Genomic DNA, 19,066 nt, shown 5'->3' with positions numbered 1-19,066 from the left:
CATCACATAACCTTATACTTATACCTTCTGCATGATAATTACATGCAACACAGCACATCCAGGTGAGCAATAAACTTTCCCAAGGGGGCACAATTAGGGCTCAACTATAACAGCTACTCTTCTCAGTAGCAGTTTAATATTGACCAGAATTGAGTTCCGCTTGTAGATGTGACCCTCCACAACATCCCTTTTTCTCATGTAGCCTCTTGTGGAAATGAATTTCCACTTATTAAGTACATAAAGATTTACAGCTTCAGGTCTGACCAGATCCGAGGATGCATCACTTGTTTTTAGGTAACTTTCCAGATGCCTGTAAAATATAGTATCCTATAGTAGGGTTTCTGCCAGTGTAAATTATAAGGTCCCACTGGACTCTCAAACATGACTTTGATATATTTGTATAATTTAGAAAAAACGTTACAACCTTCAAGTCAGCAGATCTATCTTGTTGCTTGTACACATGTAATGTATTTTTTTATTTAAACATTCAAAAATGGTAGAAAAAAATAAAGTTAAAAAAAAAAAAAAAAACATTTAAGGGACCCAGAAAATATGATATGGCTTAATACCATTGTGTCTATTCAGCTGAAATCAGTCCACTTATGTCTACTTCAATTAGATTAAATATGACAGATGAAGGATGAAACTTGTGCATCTGACTTCCTCATCGGTCCTCTAGCAGAAACACTGATCTGTAGACTATGCTGAAGTTGATAAGATAGATAAATGACCTCTATTAACTTTTCTTGGTTGGAGACAGATCATTGACTGAGCTGAAATCAGATGACAGCCAAATGCCCACAACATTCAAGATTAATGAACAAGGAATAATCTGAACCACTGGTAGTAAGGTATTTAACATCTCAGAAGAGCCATAACTTCATTGGCTATTCTTTGTCCTGATTCACACCGTCTATGTAACATATTTCACCACGCAAGCAGCAGGCATGCTTATTTAATTCCCCAAGTCACCACACAATATTGAAAAATAACTACAGTTGGACAAAACAAGACAAAATACTGTAGGAGGATGGCAAATATGGGAGGCGAGTGAGAAATTTTCACGCAGGGGAAAATGAAGCATGTGAAAGTGACGTAGGAGGAAAAAAAAAAAGAAGCTGTTCTTAAGTGACGGTGGTGCAGCTGAAACCAGCGTAGGCTCGCTGATGATGGGAAGCTGGGTCAGTCTTAGGGTGAGCGCAGTAGCAACCAACACCTAGCAACACACAGGATGAGAGAGGGGGAGGAGGATGTGGCAAAAGTGCAAGCACTGAATGCAGTGAATGAAAAATGTAGGAGATCAAGGGAATAAAAGGGGAGTTATCTCATTTTCAGCTAAACCTGCAGTCTTTCCATATGACAAACTAATGAAAACTGTCTGACAGAGGTGAAGTAACACTAATTATAGAGCTGTCAGAAAAGGCAAAAACCACCTTTCACTCAGATGAGAAATCTTCCTGTTGTACTCCTGTGATCAAAGCAGTCCTCTCTGCAGCAGAATCACTGCCATCACTTTAAACACTCACCTCTTCATTATCATGTGACGCCAAGCATGGAGTATGCAGGAGAGCTATTATCAAACCAGTTTTCTGATAGTGCCGCTGCTATTTGTCTAACCTCTTTCAGAAGCCTGTCTGTACAGACAGCTGTGAACTAGGCTTACCCTTTAAGCTCAACCCATGTTTCTCTATTATAAGCAGCACTGACAAATGAGATTATAAAGAAATGACAATGCCAGGAGTGTTTAAAGTAACAAACCTGATAACCTGCTGGTGAGGGCAGGTTATCAGGTTGGCAGAGATCCAACCTTGAAAGAAAGCATCCCCCTTTTGTAAGAATTTATCCAATTCAAGGTTACAGTCTCATAGTCCTACAATGGCTTGTTTTTTTATTTATTTATTACATTTTCTGGTCCCTCAACTCGGTCCGGTTCCTAAAGGAGCTGAGCAGAGGTTTGTTCACCTTCTGGGTGGAGCCCAGACTTCCACACTGCAGCCTGACCACCTGTTACTTATCACCCTCATTAATAACCTACATTTATGGACCTGTTTGTGCACCCAGTCTCTGCCCGATTGTCTGTCTGGAAATCACACTTACCTATGTTACTCATGCAAACTTGTCGATTCCCTGCGCTAACTCCTTTGTCTCCCTGCTTCCTTAGGTGAAGTGTGGACCATTTACCAGAATCAGCTACCCATTTTGGTCGAGCTGGTCCACTTCTCACTTCTGCAAGCACCTTTAGCGGGTTCACCTTCTCAACTCACCTGCCTGCTCCGATGTTCTCTGCTCTTGCGGAAGAACAAAGTAGTGGCCTCTCCCTCAGGATTTCTCCCTCAGCTTTTTAATGCTTCTTTTCCACTAGCACCTACTCGTCTCAAATTAACTCAACTCTACTCTTTTTTTAGGGTTTTTCATTAAATGGTAGTACCTGGTACATTTTTGTTGCCTATTCGGCCAGGGTTCCAAGGGAGCTGAGTCAAGCTGAAAATGTTAAGTCAAAAGACTGCATACCACTGATTTGGCCAGGGACTGACCTCATTGGATGAGTCATGGGAGCAACTTCTCTACAAGAATCAAACCCGCCACATTTGAAACTCGGCATAAATAATTACGTATTCCTATTTTCAGTTTCTACTATAGAAGTATCTACTGAACAATTGTCTAGGCCATGAGCTAACTACTGTAATTTTTCACATTTGTCATGTGGGAAAAATTTGCATATTGTTGAAACTCAATTTCTTTTTCTCATAGTAAGATTTGTCAGGGATTAAATGCATACTTTAAATGTGTCATTACACTGATAAAAAGCAGAGTTAGACTGGTCTGGCCCAGTTAAAATCAAAGTGGGCTGTATGCCTCAATGTCCTACATTGTTTTGTTGTATTTGTGCTGCATACAAATGAGGTCACGGGAACTTTGGACAGCCTTGCTATAACGACCCCACTGACAATGTAGTTGTACTCAACTGAAATGAAACACTACCGAAGCAGAGTTAAGTTAAAATGAGTTCAGGTAACCTGAACCCTCTGCACTCACACTGAATACACCTTGTGAAAAATCATGGGAAATAACTCCTCGAGTCTCCCAGAATACTGGCTCTCTCCTCCTCCGTGGTCTGCCCCAGTTCCCCAGAGTCATCTTAAAGTCATCTCTCAGTTTATATTTAAACCTGTTGATACGCTCTTCTTGACTCGTGCATTTGAGTCTACCATTAACTACTGGTCTACATGGCCCATGACATACAGGGGAGGCTGGGCGCAGCTGTCACTGATTGATTGGTGTCTTACTAACCATGTTTCTACAAACTAAAACGCTAAACAAATTGCATCAGCGTTGACATTTACTGCTATGAAACGGTCATCACTACATTTTGATTTGAGTTGTTGTTTTTTTTGTTTTTTTAAATTGCTCTCCCCGCTTTTCATTCAAACACTTTTCACACATCATGATTGAAAAAGTGCAAAAGCATATTTTGCACGCATCGGATCAAAGCATATTTTAATGAGCAGGCAAATAACTAATAACTTGTATATAAATTATAAATTAACCACAACAGCTATTGCTTTTTAATGGCTTAATATGATTTATTATGATGACTCTAGGAGTGAAATTATAACACATTCTTTTGTTTTGTTTTTATTACTTTGAATTAATATGAAGCAATCTCTCATGCCAGGCCGAGGCAGATGGCAAAATAACCATCTAAAAAGCTTTTATTTACCACGAAACTGTGGATATTTGCCATGTGTGCATGCATATGCGTTTAGCTAGTCAACTGTGCCCTCCCTAGAGACATGGAGCAACATGGAGGCAAGACAGGTGGCGCAAAGATGGTGTTAAGCAAGTAGATCACAACTTGCCATTACTGTGAGAGCATTAAAAGTTTAACCACAAAAATCTGAAAGTCAGCGTAATATTTCTCTTTTAATGGTGAGGAAGCTTGAAGTTTGTGTGCTGTGCAGTTGTAAACAAGTTTTGCTTTTTTGGCTTCTTTTTCTGTTTTAGTTTCAAAAATAGAACAGAACATAAACTCTATGTGTTTAAAGACACATTGGGGTTTGGCAATGCATTTCATATTTCTATCAACTGAATTATGATGACAAGAAAGAAAGACACCAAAGGAAAAAGAAAATATGAAAAAGAAAAGAAAAGGGTCACCCAGACAGAACCAGGTCACTGCACCCCAGCCACCGCAAACCTATGTCTATATTTTTGTTCTAGATCACCCACAACAGCATAAAGAGGAGTGGCCCACAGACCGGCTGTACTTCTGACACTGCCTCCATCTGACAACAGACACTCTCTGCAGGTAGAGAGGCAGTCCATGGACTGCCAATGGACTTCCCACGTGCTACTACCGCTAAACCATTAACTGAGTAATTGCACTGTTAAAAACACCTTAAGAGTTACAAATTTCACATAAATCAAACCCTAAATCAGTAGCTTTAAAGCATGACATGAACTGCTGCCCACATTAGTAAGTAGACTCCTCGACTCAGCTGTGCCTGTGCTCACGGGTATCCATCATGATGATCTGCAGTGTGGAGTGAATCACTGCAGCAGTGACTGTTGTGTTTCTAAATGCTGCACATGACTCATTACTGTACTGTGGGAGGAAATCGGGCTGCTCAGGCCACCGGCTGCAACCACAAGTCTATACCATGATAAAACCTAGTATGTCCAGCTCACTATTCTTACCTTTGAATCATACAGTGGGGCAAAAACGTATTTAGTCAGCCACCGATTGTGCAAGTTCCCCCACTTAAAATGATGACAGAGGTCAGTAATTTGCACCAGAGGTACACTTCAACTGTGAGAGACAGAATGTGAAAAAAAAAAAAATCCATGAATCCACATGGTAGGATTTGTAAAAAATTTATTCATAAATTAGGGTGGAAAATAAGTATTTGGTCACCTCAAACAAGGAAAATCTCTGGCTCTCACAGACCTGTAACGTCCTCTGTAAGAAGCTTTTCTGTCCCCCACTCGTTACCTGTATGAATGGCACCTGTTTGAACTCATCATCTGTATAAAAGACACCTGTCCACAGCCTCAAACAGTCAGACTCCAAACTCCGCCATGGCCAAGACCAAAGAGCTTTCGAAGGACACCAGGAAAAGTATTGTAGACCTGCACCAGACTGGGAAGAGTGAATCTACAATAGGCAAGCAGCTTGGTGTGAAAAAAATCAATTGTGGGAGCAATCATCAGAAAATGGAAGACATACAAGACCACTGATAATCTCCCTCGATCTGGGGCTCCACGCAAGATCTCATCCCGTGGGGTCAAAATGATCATGAGAACGGTGAGCAAAGATCCCAGAACCACACGGGGGGACCTGGTGAATGACCTGCAGAGAGCTGGGACCAAAGTAACAAAGGTCACCATCAGTAACACACTACAACGGCAGGGAATCGAATCCCGCAGTGCCAGACGTGTTCCGCTGCTGAAGCCAGTGCATGTCCAGGCCCGTCTGAAGTTTGCCAGAGAGCACATGGATGATACAGCAGAGGATTGGGAGAATGTCATGTGGTCAGATGAAACCAAAGTAGAACTTTTTGGTATAAACTCAACTCGTCGTGTTTGGAGGAAGAAGAATACTGAGTTGCATCCCAAGAACACCATACCTACTGTGAAGCATGGGGGTGGAAACATCATGCTATGGGGCTGTTTTTCTGCCAAGGGGACAGGACGACTGATCCGTGTTAAGGACAGAATGAATGGGGCCATGTATCGTGAGATTTTGAGCCAAAACCTCCTTCCATCAGTGAGAACTTTGAAGATGAAACGAGGCTGGGTCTTCCAACATGACAATGATCCAAAACACACCGCCCGGGCAACAAAGGAGTGGCTCCGTAAGAAGCATTTGAAAGTCCTGGAGTGGCCTAGCCAGTCTCCAGACCTCAACCCCATAGAAAATCTGTGGCGGGAGTTGAAAGTCCGTGTTGCTCGGCGACAGCCCCAAAACATCACTGCTCTCGAGAAGATCTGCATGGAGGAATGGGCCAAAATACCAGCTACTGTGTGTGCAAACCTGGTAAAGACCTATAGTAAACGTTTGACCTCTGTTATTGCCAACAAAGGTTATGTTACAAAGTATTGAGTTGTATTTTTGTTATTGACCAAATACTTATTTTCCACCCTGATTTACGAATAAATTCTTTACAAATCCTACCATGTGGATTCATGGATTTTTTTTCACATTCTGTCTCTCACAGTTGAAGTGTACCTCTGGTGCAAATTACTGACCTCTGTCATCATTTTAGGTGGGGAACTTGCACAATCGGTGGCTGACTAAATACTTTTTTGCCCCACTGTATGATATTTTGAGTATTACTCTCTTATCTTTGCATGCTCCAAGTGCTGGCTCACAGGGGGTCGTGTGATTGTTCTAGTTTCTTCTAATATAGTAAGGTCTTTACAATAAAATATTAAGCACCTTGAGCTGACTGTTGGTATGGTAGTGGGGCAATAAATAAAACTGAATTAAACTGAATCTCTGAGAGCAGTCACACCAGACAAGGAACAGAAGCACATATCTTATCTTAAACCCAGAGTGAAAACTAGCACATTCCAAAGAATGTTTTCATCTTCCATGACTACCAAAAAATACCTTCAGCAAGTTGGATTTAGTCTAGTGAAACTACGCAAACTTTTGTTTTAAAATCAACTGCCCCAAAATAACAGCAACATGCTGAGACTTATGTTAGGTAGGTGATAAAGGAGCTTTGCCCTATCTAGTATATTCACACCAATCGTGACTATGTGCATAGTTTCCTCCCTGAGGACCATCTAGAACCCGGGGAGGGAACAAAACAAAAAAACAAAAAACAAACAAACTATACCATACTTACACATTTAGCAATTCATGCTGCAATTTAAATGATGCAACAAAGTTCCTGACTGCGGAAATGCAAATGTGCAAAATTAAACCCTAAAATGAGAAACACTTCTACCCTTAAAGTAAATAAAATCTGAATTCTTAAAAAACAAAGAAATGTATGGGCTGTATTCAAACATTAAGTGTTATACAGCTACCTTTTCTGTAGTTCATCACAGAAGAGGTTTGTTTATACACAGTGAGAAGTGCCGGAAGGGTTGAATGTTTGCTTTGAGGAAATCAGGGGCTGGGCTGAGACAACCCACAGGCCAGTTCTAGTCCTCGAGCCGTATTTTTCCCATATGTGTTCTACTTTAACAAACACTGCTCAACTTGTATTCAGAGGAAGGTGAAAGAGCCTGAGAGCAGGGAAGAGGAAAGGGCAGAGAGTAAGAAAACTTTAAATAAATCAAATAATATTGTGCTCTTTCTGTGTTTACAATATGGCCTTTGTGCTTAAAATGGAAAAGGGTTTTGCATGAGGACAGGAGCATGCACCTCGTGCGTTGCTGGCACGCCTGTCTAGACACAAGATCAGCCTTCATTTTTAATCCTGCTCAAGTGTACAGGATGTTACACCGGGACACAGATGAGCCATCTATTCTATTAAATAATTAGCAGGTGGGGATTAATTGCGGCTGTTGTTTAGGGAATTGCATGAGGTTGTTTGAAATGCATATGTGCAACCTCACCATGTTCGTGATCTCCGGGTATGCTGGCTCCACCAGAACGCCCCTGTTGGTCGAAACGTAATCCACAAGCTCGTTAAGTGTGGCCCTCTTGATCTCCTTGCTTTTCAGGTCAGTGACTGAGTCCAGGAAGTCAAAGAGCATGCAGCACTGTTGGAGTTTCTGGGTGAACAGTTCTTGCTGCTCTGTGGACGGGGCATCTGAAATCACACAAAAGGAGGAAATACATTGATTCACTGCTGATATAGTCTACAAAGTGTTATTTTATTCCCCATTGAAACAAGTTATAGATAAGAGTCAATTTGGGATAATGATGTAAATGGTGTGAGTTGTTTGTGTGACAGGACATCTGCCTAGGCTGATTTTTGTTCTCGGCAATTCAAAACAATACAGTATGAGTAGTACACAGCTTCTCTGCTGATCAGACGGACAATACAACAAATGTATTTGCCATGCAGAGGCAACCTAGTCATCATTATCAGATATCCCTAACTCAGCTCTGACTGTGTGAACAAAAGCTCCACCCACATGAGGCAGTGGATGAGCTGACAAAGGCCATGTATCAGATCAATTTCAAAATAATCTTTATTTAAGTCATGCAAAGCTCTAGTAGAGTCCATGTGAGCAGTACCAGAATAAAACAGATCTACATCCTCCATGTGTATAAATATTCAATATATATGTTGCACTGATTTATTGATCACCAGAAAACTTTTGTAAATCGATTAACTTTAAGCCATATTTTTATGCAACTACTGCAACCTATGCTGACACCAGAAATCCTGAAATGAAGAGGGTTCTTATTATGTGATTCATACAGTGGCCATGAGAAGTCAAACTGACTGCAATTTAACAAAACACAGACAAATAGAAAGAAAAAGAAGAAGAAAAGAAGACCCTCCCCCCCCCAAAAAAAAAACTCTAAGAAAGGAAGAAAGAAAATAAGAATTTGGGCTGTGCGATATGACAAAAATCTCCCAATATAAGACATCTATTGTCCCGATAACGATATAAATCACAAAAATGTAAGATTTTCTGTAAATTCTGTGAATCTCGGGCAGCTCGACTTGCGTGAAGTGTTTCCAGCTGGGCGTCGTGTACCTGGAGTAGAGTGTTTTAACCGATGCATGAAACAATACATTTTTAGACATAAGTTGTAATGGCCGCAGTTTTCTTTGTGAGTATTTATTACACAGCGTGCTGCGGGGAAAAGTCTCAACAGGATCTTGAGCTTTATTCTGAAAGGTTTATGTGGAAAATAAACAAGCGGTCTGTAGTGTGGTTATATTAAATATAAGAGAAAGAGAGAACTTTAAGAAATTAATATAGCCACTACAGTGACCATTAAAACGGTGAAAAAATATTGGCGTAAAGTTTATTTTTGCTGCACTTCTAATGTGTTTCATTCAATTTCTATTGTGTTTTGTGTGCTCTTATAGAGCTTTTCCATTTGCTGTTATGTTGCTAAGTTGCAGTGCATATGCCCTCAGGGCCACTGTAATATCTTATCATATTTGATAGACAGAACAGTTGAAATAATAAATTACCAAATCATTAAAACTATAAAATTGCAGCCTTAAAACACGCAAACACATTTGTGGTCTCTCAGTCTGTTGCTACAGAATCTTTTAAACAGAATGAGCAGCCAGGGTGAGAGACTGTGTTATTGAGTGATATTACATAACTGAACAGGCAATACCCCCATGAAATGGTGAGACATGTGGAGATCTCACAGTGAGGCAGAGCCAAAAAATTCACAATGACTTTGACACGTAGTGAAAATTTTCCAGCAGCGTTGACGAGGTACTTATACAACTGAACTCTGCTGGCCAGACCACTGGCTGCTGTTCAGAGTGAATTCAATATGGAAGTGTAACTGTACCAATGCTTACTTGTTAATAACGACTTTGCCTTAATGCCAATTTTCCAAAGTATCAGATCGCAAAGGATTCCATACAGAAAGGGCAGACAGAATACCAAACTGGAACAAGAAAGGTAAAAGGGCCATGATGCCCCCTGCAGCCTAAATGTGCTGTGGTTAAAATGACCCATGGATAGCTCCCATTTCCTCCCAGTGAATGGTAGACATGTGTGAGCCTGGGTGCCATCACACTGGGCAGTCATGCTAGATTTAAACACACAGTATTATCTAGGGAGTGAGGAGCACAGAGTTAAGCCTCCAAGAACGAGCAATACAGCTTATGTACAAAATAAATACGGTAAAGTACGTTTCTCAGTTTCCCCACTGCAAATATTTTATTTGTCAAGTAATGACGCGTGGGGCTATTGTACTGATATACAACAGCAGTTACCTGATGCTCCTAAGACTTAGGAAGTAAATGATACAGTACTTTCAAGAACAAAATAAAGAGTTTGCATGTCAGCTGAGTCAAAGTAATCTGGCCTGACTTAAATGACGTATGCACCACTTTATACAGAGGTGTCTGGATGTTAACCTGGAAGTAAAGACAGCTGATGACTAGAAGTGATAGCAACTTGTACAGATATGGTGTTCAGTGGTCACTAAGCCTCAAAGTACCAAACATTTTTGCTTTTTTGTTCCTTTTTGTTTGTGTACATCCACCAACAGAAAAAGAAACACTCATAGGGAAGCAACAGACTGATACTGAGGACCACTGCATTTGAGGCCAGCCAGCAAGACAACCTGCAGTGAAAATATGAGATTGGAATAATCAGGGCTAACTGGTTCCCAGCAACTGTCATTTCAGCTTAAAAGGATAGTAAATCATTGTCTTGGAGGGATTAAAAAGAAAGAAAGAACAGAAGGAAGGAAGGAAGGAAGGAAGGAAGGAAGGAAGGAAGGAAGGAAGGAAGAACACTAGCCTCTGGACTAGTGCAGACCTTTAAAGCAACTTAAAAATTATATTCACTGGGGTTGAGGCAGTTTATCTTGGATAAACAGTGTGTGTGTGTGTTCGTGTGTATGTGTGTGTGTGTTCGTGTGTATGTGTGTGTGTGTTCGTGTGTGTGTGTGTGTGTGGGGGGGGGGGGGGGGGGGGGGGGTATCATTCAACTTGTTTCTATTGTTAATGATCACAGGGTTTGTGGGCTGTGAAGTTTTATTTCCCCCAACCAAACTGGAACATCCCAAACAAGTTTAAGAACCAGTGGGTTGAGGTTAGGTGACTGACTTCATTGTTTTTAAACTGCTTTTGGGGGTCAGTGCTTATTATTCTGAAGCAGCACACAATCATTTTTAGAGCATTTCACTGAATCTGAGCAGAAAGTACAGCTATCATCAATAAACACCAGTCACCAAGTTCCACTGGCAGCTATAATCCCTCCAGCATCACACTGCCTCCACCATGTTTCACAGATGATGGGATATGCATGGGATAATGAGCCCTTGCCTTCCTTCTCTATACGCTTCTCTTCTTCCCATCATTGCTGCAGCTTCAGTGTCACCCATACAAGTCATCCATTTATCTATCAATATGAAACAAAGGTATTTGCTAAACGCACCTCTGTTCCTTTGAGTCTAAAGTTAAACGTTCTTCAGTGCATTATTAATATTTTTCTCTCTAAAGCACAATTCATTTATGATTTTTCATGGTCATGCAGAAAATGACAAAGCTCTCTGCCACTGCTTGACGGAAACAGAAACCCTTCATTGTCTGTTTTCACATACTCAGAATATGTTTCATGTAAGAGATTGCAAAAAAAAAATTCATCTCTTTAGAGGGAATTGTCTTTATTCTCCCAAGACCAAGGATGGCTGGGCCTACTAGATACAGTCTGACACTGTGGATGCTATCCCCAATGTGGAGCTATTTTTGCCTTTCGCATACAGATGCATTAGTGCACAAATTCCTTAGGGTGCTTACCAAGGAAGGAAATATTTCCATTAGAACCAAGGAGCCATGAACGAGAACAAAGAACATGAAAGCATCTGCGAGATCAGACAGAAATACCAAATTAATCAAGCTGCCAAAGATGCAAAGTTTAAAGCAGCAAACACTCCTTTTATTCTTAAAGATAAAACAGGACTCTTGTTGTATATCGAGTGACTTTAGTATAGCCAATGGTAGTCACTTTTTTTTTTTTTTTTAAACACTAATCCTACACAACTTTAGAAAATCACTTACACTGTCTTGATGTAATTTAAACGGCATACATGAGTCACAAAGTGAATCTGGGCTTGAAAAGAAAAACAGATATATAATTATTCCTTAGAGTCAATTTTGGTAGCTCAGTAAAAAATTCATAAATGGCTTTAACTGTGTCTCGGCTGATCTCTGCAGGCACTGAACTATTGAATCTTCTGAGTATGAATGCCTCTACTGAGTGAATTTTGATGGCTGAACAAAAAGAGCCCTGAATTATAGGTTTAACTATTCATTACTGACCTTTTTGAACATCTTCAAAAAGACAGAGGGCCTTTAAATTACAGAGAAAGGAATCATGATTACTCAGCATTACACAGCAGTTAAGAATAGATGTCATTATTTGAGAAAATACGTTTAAAAATAAATAAATAATAATATTTAAATCCAGAGATTAATTCCAAAAATATACTGATGATTGGTTTGCTGAAAACTCTAATACTGAAGTAAGACAGCATGTCATATGCTCTACATTTAGCAACACCAGACTAAATGTTGCCGACCGCTGTCATGAAGAAACCACATGTTGCACAAAACTGTTAGTAACAGTATTTTCTGGGCTCCATTTTACATTGGTCAAATTTCTTAAAGCTTCTGTAGACAGACAAATACCACAAAAAAAAAGAAAAGAAAACAAATCTGAAGGATTTGTCACTGTTCAAGCGTTTTTGAGCATCAGACTTAGAGAAACAAAGCAAGTTTGGTCAGGAATGTGTCATTGTTATTAACAAACTCTACAATTACATCAGTTTTTGCAGTAGTAGTATTATTTGCAGAAGTATTTGCAGCAGTGACTTTCTTAAAAGCAGCAGTTTTGGGTTGTGACCAGTGTAATGTATTTTCAGTATCATCTTAAAGACACTTAAATGTTCTGCATGAACAACTCAGGCTGTTTCACAGAAACACTGTGCACTGTGGAAGAAGAATAAAGACCAGATTTGATGACAAAACAGGAAATATGATCTCAGCTCCACAACCACACAACTGCAGAGTCTAAACACGGCATGAATTATTCAATTACCCACGAACAGATGAGCCACAAATTAAAGAAGAAAAAAAAAACTTAATGAAGAAACACTAGAAATGAACATGCTACCATATGGAGTAGAGGTGTTCACTGAATAGCTCGACAAGAATGAAAAGTCATAAAAAAAATATTCCAAATAGTGCCCACGTTTTACTTTTAATGTCAAAAACCTTCTCCACTATGCACATAGACTAAACATGTTTAGACCTTTTGCATTCATAACATTAAACTTAACTGTCCTTTTACCAAAAAACAAAAAAGACACCATAAAATGTTAGGGTGTGCGTGCACAGAGAGTCAACACACAGTCATGGTTTTACAGAAAGCTATGGTAAAAGGAGATGAAGAGCTGAAGTGGAAGCATTGTACAATTAATTGCACAGATTGTACAAGTTCAATATTCAATAAGAGAAGCATCCGTTCCAGCAGAGTACATAATTACATGCACCCAGTGATTTATGAGCATGAGGGCTCTCATTAATATGCACACAGGGCAAATATCTTGTGTTCCCTCATATCCACAGAAACTAAACCAGCCCACACCAATCAAAAGCACGCACGAACTAAGCCCCTGCATCCAGCAGGATATCTGGGTCCACATTAGTTTGCAATTTTTTTCCTGCTTCAATTAGTGTGGATTTGTGTTAACTACATCCAAGGTACGCTACACCCCACCTCTGGTAATATGATCCAAATATATCTATAACTTCTCAGGGAACCTGCTAAACAATAAACAAACAATGTCAATAACATCACCTTCCTTGTGGGGGGCCAACCTGTTTAAATTATGTTCAACTATCAAACCACTTTCATAATCCTGTAGGTTAGAGCTGAATAGAACATGTCAGTTGGGTCTTCATTTGGAGTTTCGGTGAAAGAGGACAACAATTTAAACACGAGGACTATTGTCAAAACCTAATCATTCAGATTGAATTAGTTTAATTGCCCCACCCTGCAGGAAGTTGTTAAGATGTTTACAGATAAGAAATGATGATGGGTATCAGTTTGTCCAAGGCCCTTGGTTGCACACAACAGCTCTCCAGTGACCACCTATTAGATATGAGAAGACCTGATTTATCACAAAGGCAAATCCTGCTTAAATATGGTCATGATATCCAAGGATCTCTGAGCAGAGCACCTAAAAGTAAAATTCTGCTATCACTTCTTAGGATTAATCAATGCGAAAACATTTTTGAACCAAAGTTGGAACTCATCAGCCAAATTCAGTCCTACGTAGGTCAGCCTCTGATATTAGCCAGACACAAAAGACTGCGCAAATCTTGATGCCAACTGCAACATGCAGGATGGCTGGTTTTATCACAGTGGGCAGTTTTCACAGAATTTTAAAATATCATCTGAATATCATTGATGCTGGAACACAAAGAAACAATGTACTGAGATTACTGCAGTTACACAATCAGTTTCCATTTTAGCATCCCGTGTTTCATTGCCCCAATGAGTGTTTTGTTGTGCCCTTGATGAACAGTGCTCTGCAACAAAGGGCAACAGTCCAACGGGAAAGCACAAAAGCAGTATTCAGAGGGAACAAACAGGGAGGATTTTGGCATTGGATATAAAGTTAAAATAGAATTTAACACTATTGAAGGTGATTTTATTAACAACACGCTGCTGACATAGCTATAAAAAGCTGTAACAGCTGAACTCAAGTGTTTAACCTCTATTTACATTTTGATGAATACCACTGTGCAGCTACAGCACTTAGTGTCCTCTCTCAAATCCCCCCCAAAAAAAGAACTTAGTGCCTCACAGTACTCTCATGCACACTATGAGGGAATGCATCACGTCCCTGCTTTGATATTAAGGCTTGCGTAGTGGTTTATTCAGGCTCAGTGTTTGGCTCTAAACAGCCAAACCATTAACTAATAACTTAAATAAAGGTTAGGTTTCCCTTTCTTCTGGGATAAAGATGTTTAATTGTGCTGTGGAAATGTTATGAAGCTGATGATGAACAGCCTGAGATGGGGAACTTCAACAATGTATTTTTTTCATTAGCAAAGCCCAACTGAGTTAGGAAGAAAGACCGAAAGAACGTATCATCACTCCTGCAACACGTTGAAGAACAAGAAACACACATGGCAATGGCAGTGAGCGAAAAACGCTCTCAGCTGTGGTTACACTTGTCAAAATTTGATACAATATTTGTAGTGCAAAAAATGCAAAACAGGCCAACACATCTAATCTGAGGAAACAAGGTCAAACACAAAACATCTAAAAGCTGAAGAGTAGGAAAACATCTCTGTCCCTAGTTTCTCCAAATCTTTGTACATTTCCTCAGATCCATTTAAACAGTTTCAGCCACTTCCCTTCAGGAATTTCCTGACATATGTGAGTCCTCATTAATGCTATGATTTTGATTCCTTATATTGAGATGATGATTGTTATTCTGTCACTGATAGGTTCAAAAACTGGCAAAAGAGTAGCCTGAAAGGCACAGCAGGTATCCACGGTGCTGAACAGGCTGGTTCACTTTAGTTGTGCTATGTCGACACGGCATGTAGGTGCATTTCTAGGTAGGGTTATACCATAGAGTTTAGAGGGGTCTGCAGTTACAATGCAGCAACGACAGATTTCTCACTGAAGCATAACACCCCAAAAGATGTTGAACCCATGCATGATGATGACTTTTAGTGAGACATCAAACAGATATCACACTTATTTCATGGTGCTGGTTAACATTTTAACTTTGCATTTTCACTAGCATTAGTAATTTAAGGTCTCATAGTGGTTTCGCCACCAACCCCTGATGGTAAAGGCCCACCCCTCTTTTCACACCTTGGCTGTTAATGATGAAACATTAATAGTAGGTCAAGGGCTATCTCCAAAGGGGACACATCCACTAGAGTTTAAATACCTGGGACTGTCCACCTTACGTTTTTAGAAAAAAAAGGAGCCTCTTTGATGAGAGGTGAAATGTCTTTACAAACCTAAAGAAGCCGATTACATTTCTTTTTCAACCACTTGAGATGAGCATTTATTTTATTTTATTTTTATTTTTTTACACGGACTGAAATGAAATTTCTTGCTAGAATACTGTTTATGTTAAACAAACACATTACACAACATGTATGTCTGAAACCTTAGTATGTGATCATGCTGCTTAATATTATAGCATTCAAATAATGTGGCAGTGACGTCAATGTCAGAGACATTGTAGAAAGCAACCAAACAGCTGGTGCAGTTTGCAAGATGTAAATATGTAACAAAAATATTTCAATTGAGACTTGGACTAATTTTGTATCATAAAATTTAGAGCTAATTACTTCAAAATTAGTAATGGTACTGTTGGGTACTTAAATCCATGTTTAGGTACCAGTTCAGAAATGGAAACTACCCAACACAAGTCAGCATATCTCACTAGACGCAACTGTGACAAACACGTGCACAATTTAAAACAAAACAAAAAAAAAATTAATGGACTTAAACATTAAAAAAAACCAAAAAAAAAACATTTGATTATTAATCATTTATCTATTATTTGTGGTAGGCTGGGGGTACAGTATTTGTCAGTAAGACGATGTAATTCATTTTTAAGGCCAACATACAGGAAAAAGACCAAAATTTAAACCTTACTCTTGCCCAGTGGTCCAGACTGAACATATGAGCGGGGCAGTTCTGTGCCCCAGGCAGCATGTGTGACAGGCACACTATAAGGACACATCGCCATTGTCAACATGGAACAATCATCATGATGGTACAAACACTGGGAGTCCCCAAATATATTTACATCAACTCCTTAAGAACCCTTTACACTAATACTTGGGCTTTTGATGCCCATCAACACTTCACAGAAATAAAGCTTAGTGGAAAGACACCAAAACAAACTGAGGCAAGGCATGCAGGTCAGGTGACCTCTGAAGTGACAGATTAGTCCTCAAGTTCTATCCTGAGACCCTAGATGTGAAATTATCTTGGCAATGCTCCAGAAGCCCATTTGAACCTAGACATAGGTTTTTTTGTTGTTGTTGTTGTTTTTTTTTTAAAAAAACATACAAATTAATATTTTTCCCCAGCAGTCCATGTCTTACAGCTTAACATTTGATGATAAAGTTATTTTTAGTTAAATAAAGAAGGGGAAAAAAAAAAATCTTCTTAGGATTAAGACTGGTGTGGTAAAATTACCAATTGATAACACAAACTGAACTGACATAACCTTTAGGCCCCTGAAAGCTCTCTGCCAATCCAGCTAGAGAATGTTCTGTACTCCATGTAACCTGGGACGCTCCACCAAAAAAGACATCTCACTTATATGAGTAGTAATAATAATTTCTACTCATGCATATTTCATTTTACATGGGATGCTTTCTGGGGGTTGAGACTGCTTTAAAAAAAAAAATCCTCCTTTCATGACAGGTTTTTTAAAGAATTTCAGTCTAAGAATTGTTCAGAGAACCAGCTAATAATTCACAGTTGGAAGAGACAGTAAAAGCTTTTGAGTCTGCACATCTGCAGGTGCTCATTTATAATGAGCCCAGCATTAACTTTTACTGCTTAGGACTGCATTCCTGCCCATTATACAAGTACACAGTCTTTACAATGAAGATAAAATAAAGGGAAAGACATAAGAAGGCCTTCTATTCAATACACTAAAATATATTACTTTGAGTTTCATTTGCTTGAACATGTGCAGAATGTGAAATATGTGGGGAGGGGAAAACAAAAAACAAAGACCAAAGAACAGAAGTGAGAGTTAACTGAAGTCTGTTAATGCATGACAGGAGTGATGCCAGGTAGGTCACACTGCTGTTGCTGAACTGGTTGGATAGGATAGTACTGTACTGAAAGTACAATGCGATTTAAGAACAAGCCACCACATTTGTTTAGACTGCACATTAACATAATGTGGGCATAAATATGACCTCATGGCAGCCACAAGGCAGCTGAAGGAATCTCAGGAATAGTTTTAACTTAAACTACAAACATGAGTAATGCAGAAAAATTTATCCTCACACTATTAATGTTTTTTCTGCAAGTACTTAATAAGGAGGGCTGAAATTTGGTGCATTTTAATTCAAAGCATTTTTGATTCCTCATAATTTCATAAATTCAGCAGGTGAGGGTGAGGTAGGAAATTTTCACAGGACACCTGCAGAAAAAAGACCTGTAGTATTGTTTTTTTGAACAACAGGTGGATAGTAGCTACTTGTTAAATAAGCATGTTTTCCTATGTGTGATTAATTGGATTTTACAGACCGTGCCTGAAAGAACTCAATAATAAACAAAGTAAACAAACAAACAAACAAACAAACAAACAAGAAAGCCTCTTCTCTTAAAAACAAAAACAAAACAAACCCCTGCACTACAGTTTAGGGTTTGCAGAATTGCATCTGAACAAACAACAAAACATCTGGAACGATGGCCTTCCCACAGATGAGATCAAAGTGGAGATGCCTGCCCATGTGTCACAGGACCACATTTGATGAAAACCAAGCACAGCATATCAGCACAAATACCTCATACCAACTATCAGCATGGAGGTAGAAGGGTGATGCTTTGGGCTTGTTTTTCCAGCTACAGGACCTGTGATCAAAGAGAAAGAGGGAAAAAGCAACATGCCTCAGAGTCAAAGGAATGGATAATGGTGCAAATCTAGCCACCAGGGTAAGCTTTATTCATTATATACTAATGATTTTCACTCAGTGTGCTGTATTAAGGAAAATGACCTTGGGAAAGTCACATGATAAGTAAGTAGATGTGAAGTTTCCCCCTTTTAGTAATTACGGTCCAAACAAAGTCTCTAATAAACAAGTACAATATACTGGCATAAGTGATCAAACACTAAAGTGTAATCAAGCAGAACAATCAGAACAGCACAGGAAGCTGAATGCTCTGTCACCAGAAGAATGCTAGTAAGTAACAGCTGAGGCTAACGGGTCTGTTTACAAAATGTATGCAGGTTAATCAGCCATCATTCAGTTATTTGAGATCGTGCTGAGCTAGACTGTGAAAGTTGGCTGCTGAATTCTGTTTGTATTTGTATTTATGAATGCAACTTTTATTGGTTGTCGACTTCAGGTCCAAACCAGTAAAATAAACTATTTAACAAGTTCTGTTTATCAGTTTATTACAAGTACATTAAATACTAAAACCAGTGCCCAATGTTGATTTAAAATTGAGACAAGAACTAAAACTGCTATGGCAGAAAGCCAGAACTCCTCTGTCCACAAATGAGAAGTTTGGTTCTATTTTAATCTTTACACTGCCGCACCATTTCCAGCCCGTAACGGACAAAGTGCCTTCTTACTACCTCTTCATGACCTCTGGGTTATTCTGAAATTTGAGCATGTACTACAGCTGCTGAGAAAGCTGAATGTCAGATGATCTGGCT

The 19,066-nt window shown here is 39.4% G+C and overlaps 1 protein-coding gene across 1 annotated transcript in view; it reads right to left on the bottom strand.

The window, feature by feature from the left end:
* ppp2r5a (protein phosphatase 2, regulatory subunit B', alpha isoform) overlaps nt 1-19,066 on the bottom strand; it is a 62,470-nt gene that overhangs the window by 26,782 nt on the left and 16,622 nt on the right. The window contains exon 2 of the mRNA XM_085383061.1: nt 7,573-7,769. Within this exon, the coding sequence (XP_085239187.1) occupies nt 7,573-7,769 (197 nt within the window). The remainder of the gene's footprint in view (nt 1-7,572; nt 7,770-19,066) is intronic.

This window comes from Rhamphochromis longiceps, linkage group LG15, assembly GCF_057381845.1.
Source record: "Rhamphochromis longiceps isolate RC_006_pf linkage group LG15, R_longiceps_female_GT1.1, whole genome shotgun sequence".
Classification (NCBI taxonomy): Eukaryota; Metazoa; Chordata; class Actinopteri; order Cichliformes; family Cichlidae; genus Rhamphochromis; species Rhamphochromis longiceps.
This window is presented reverse-complemented; position numbering and strand designations above follow the sequence as displayed.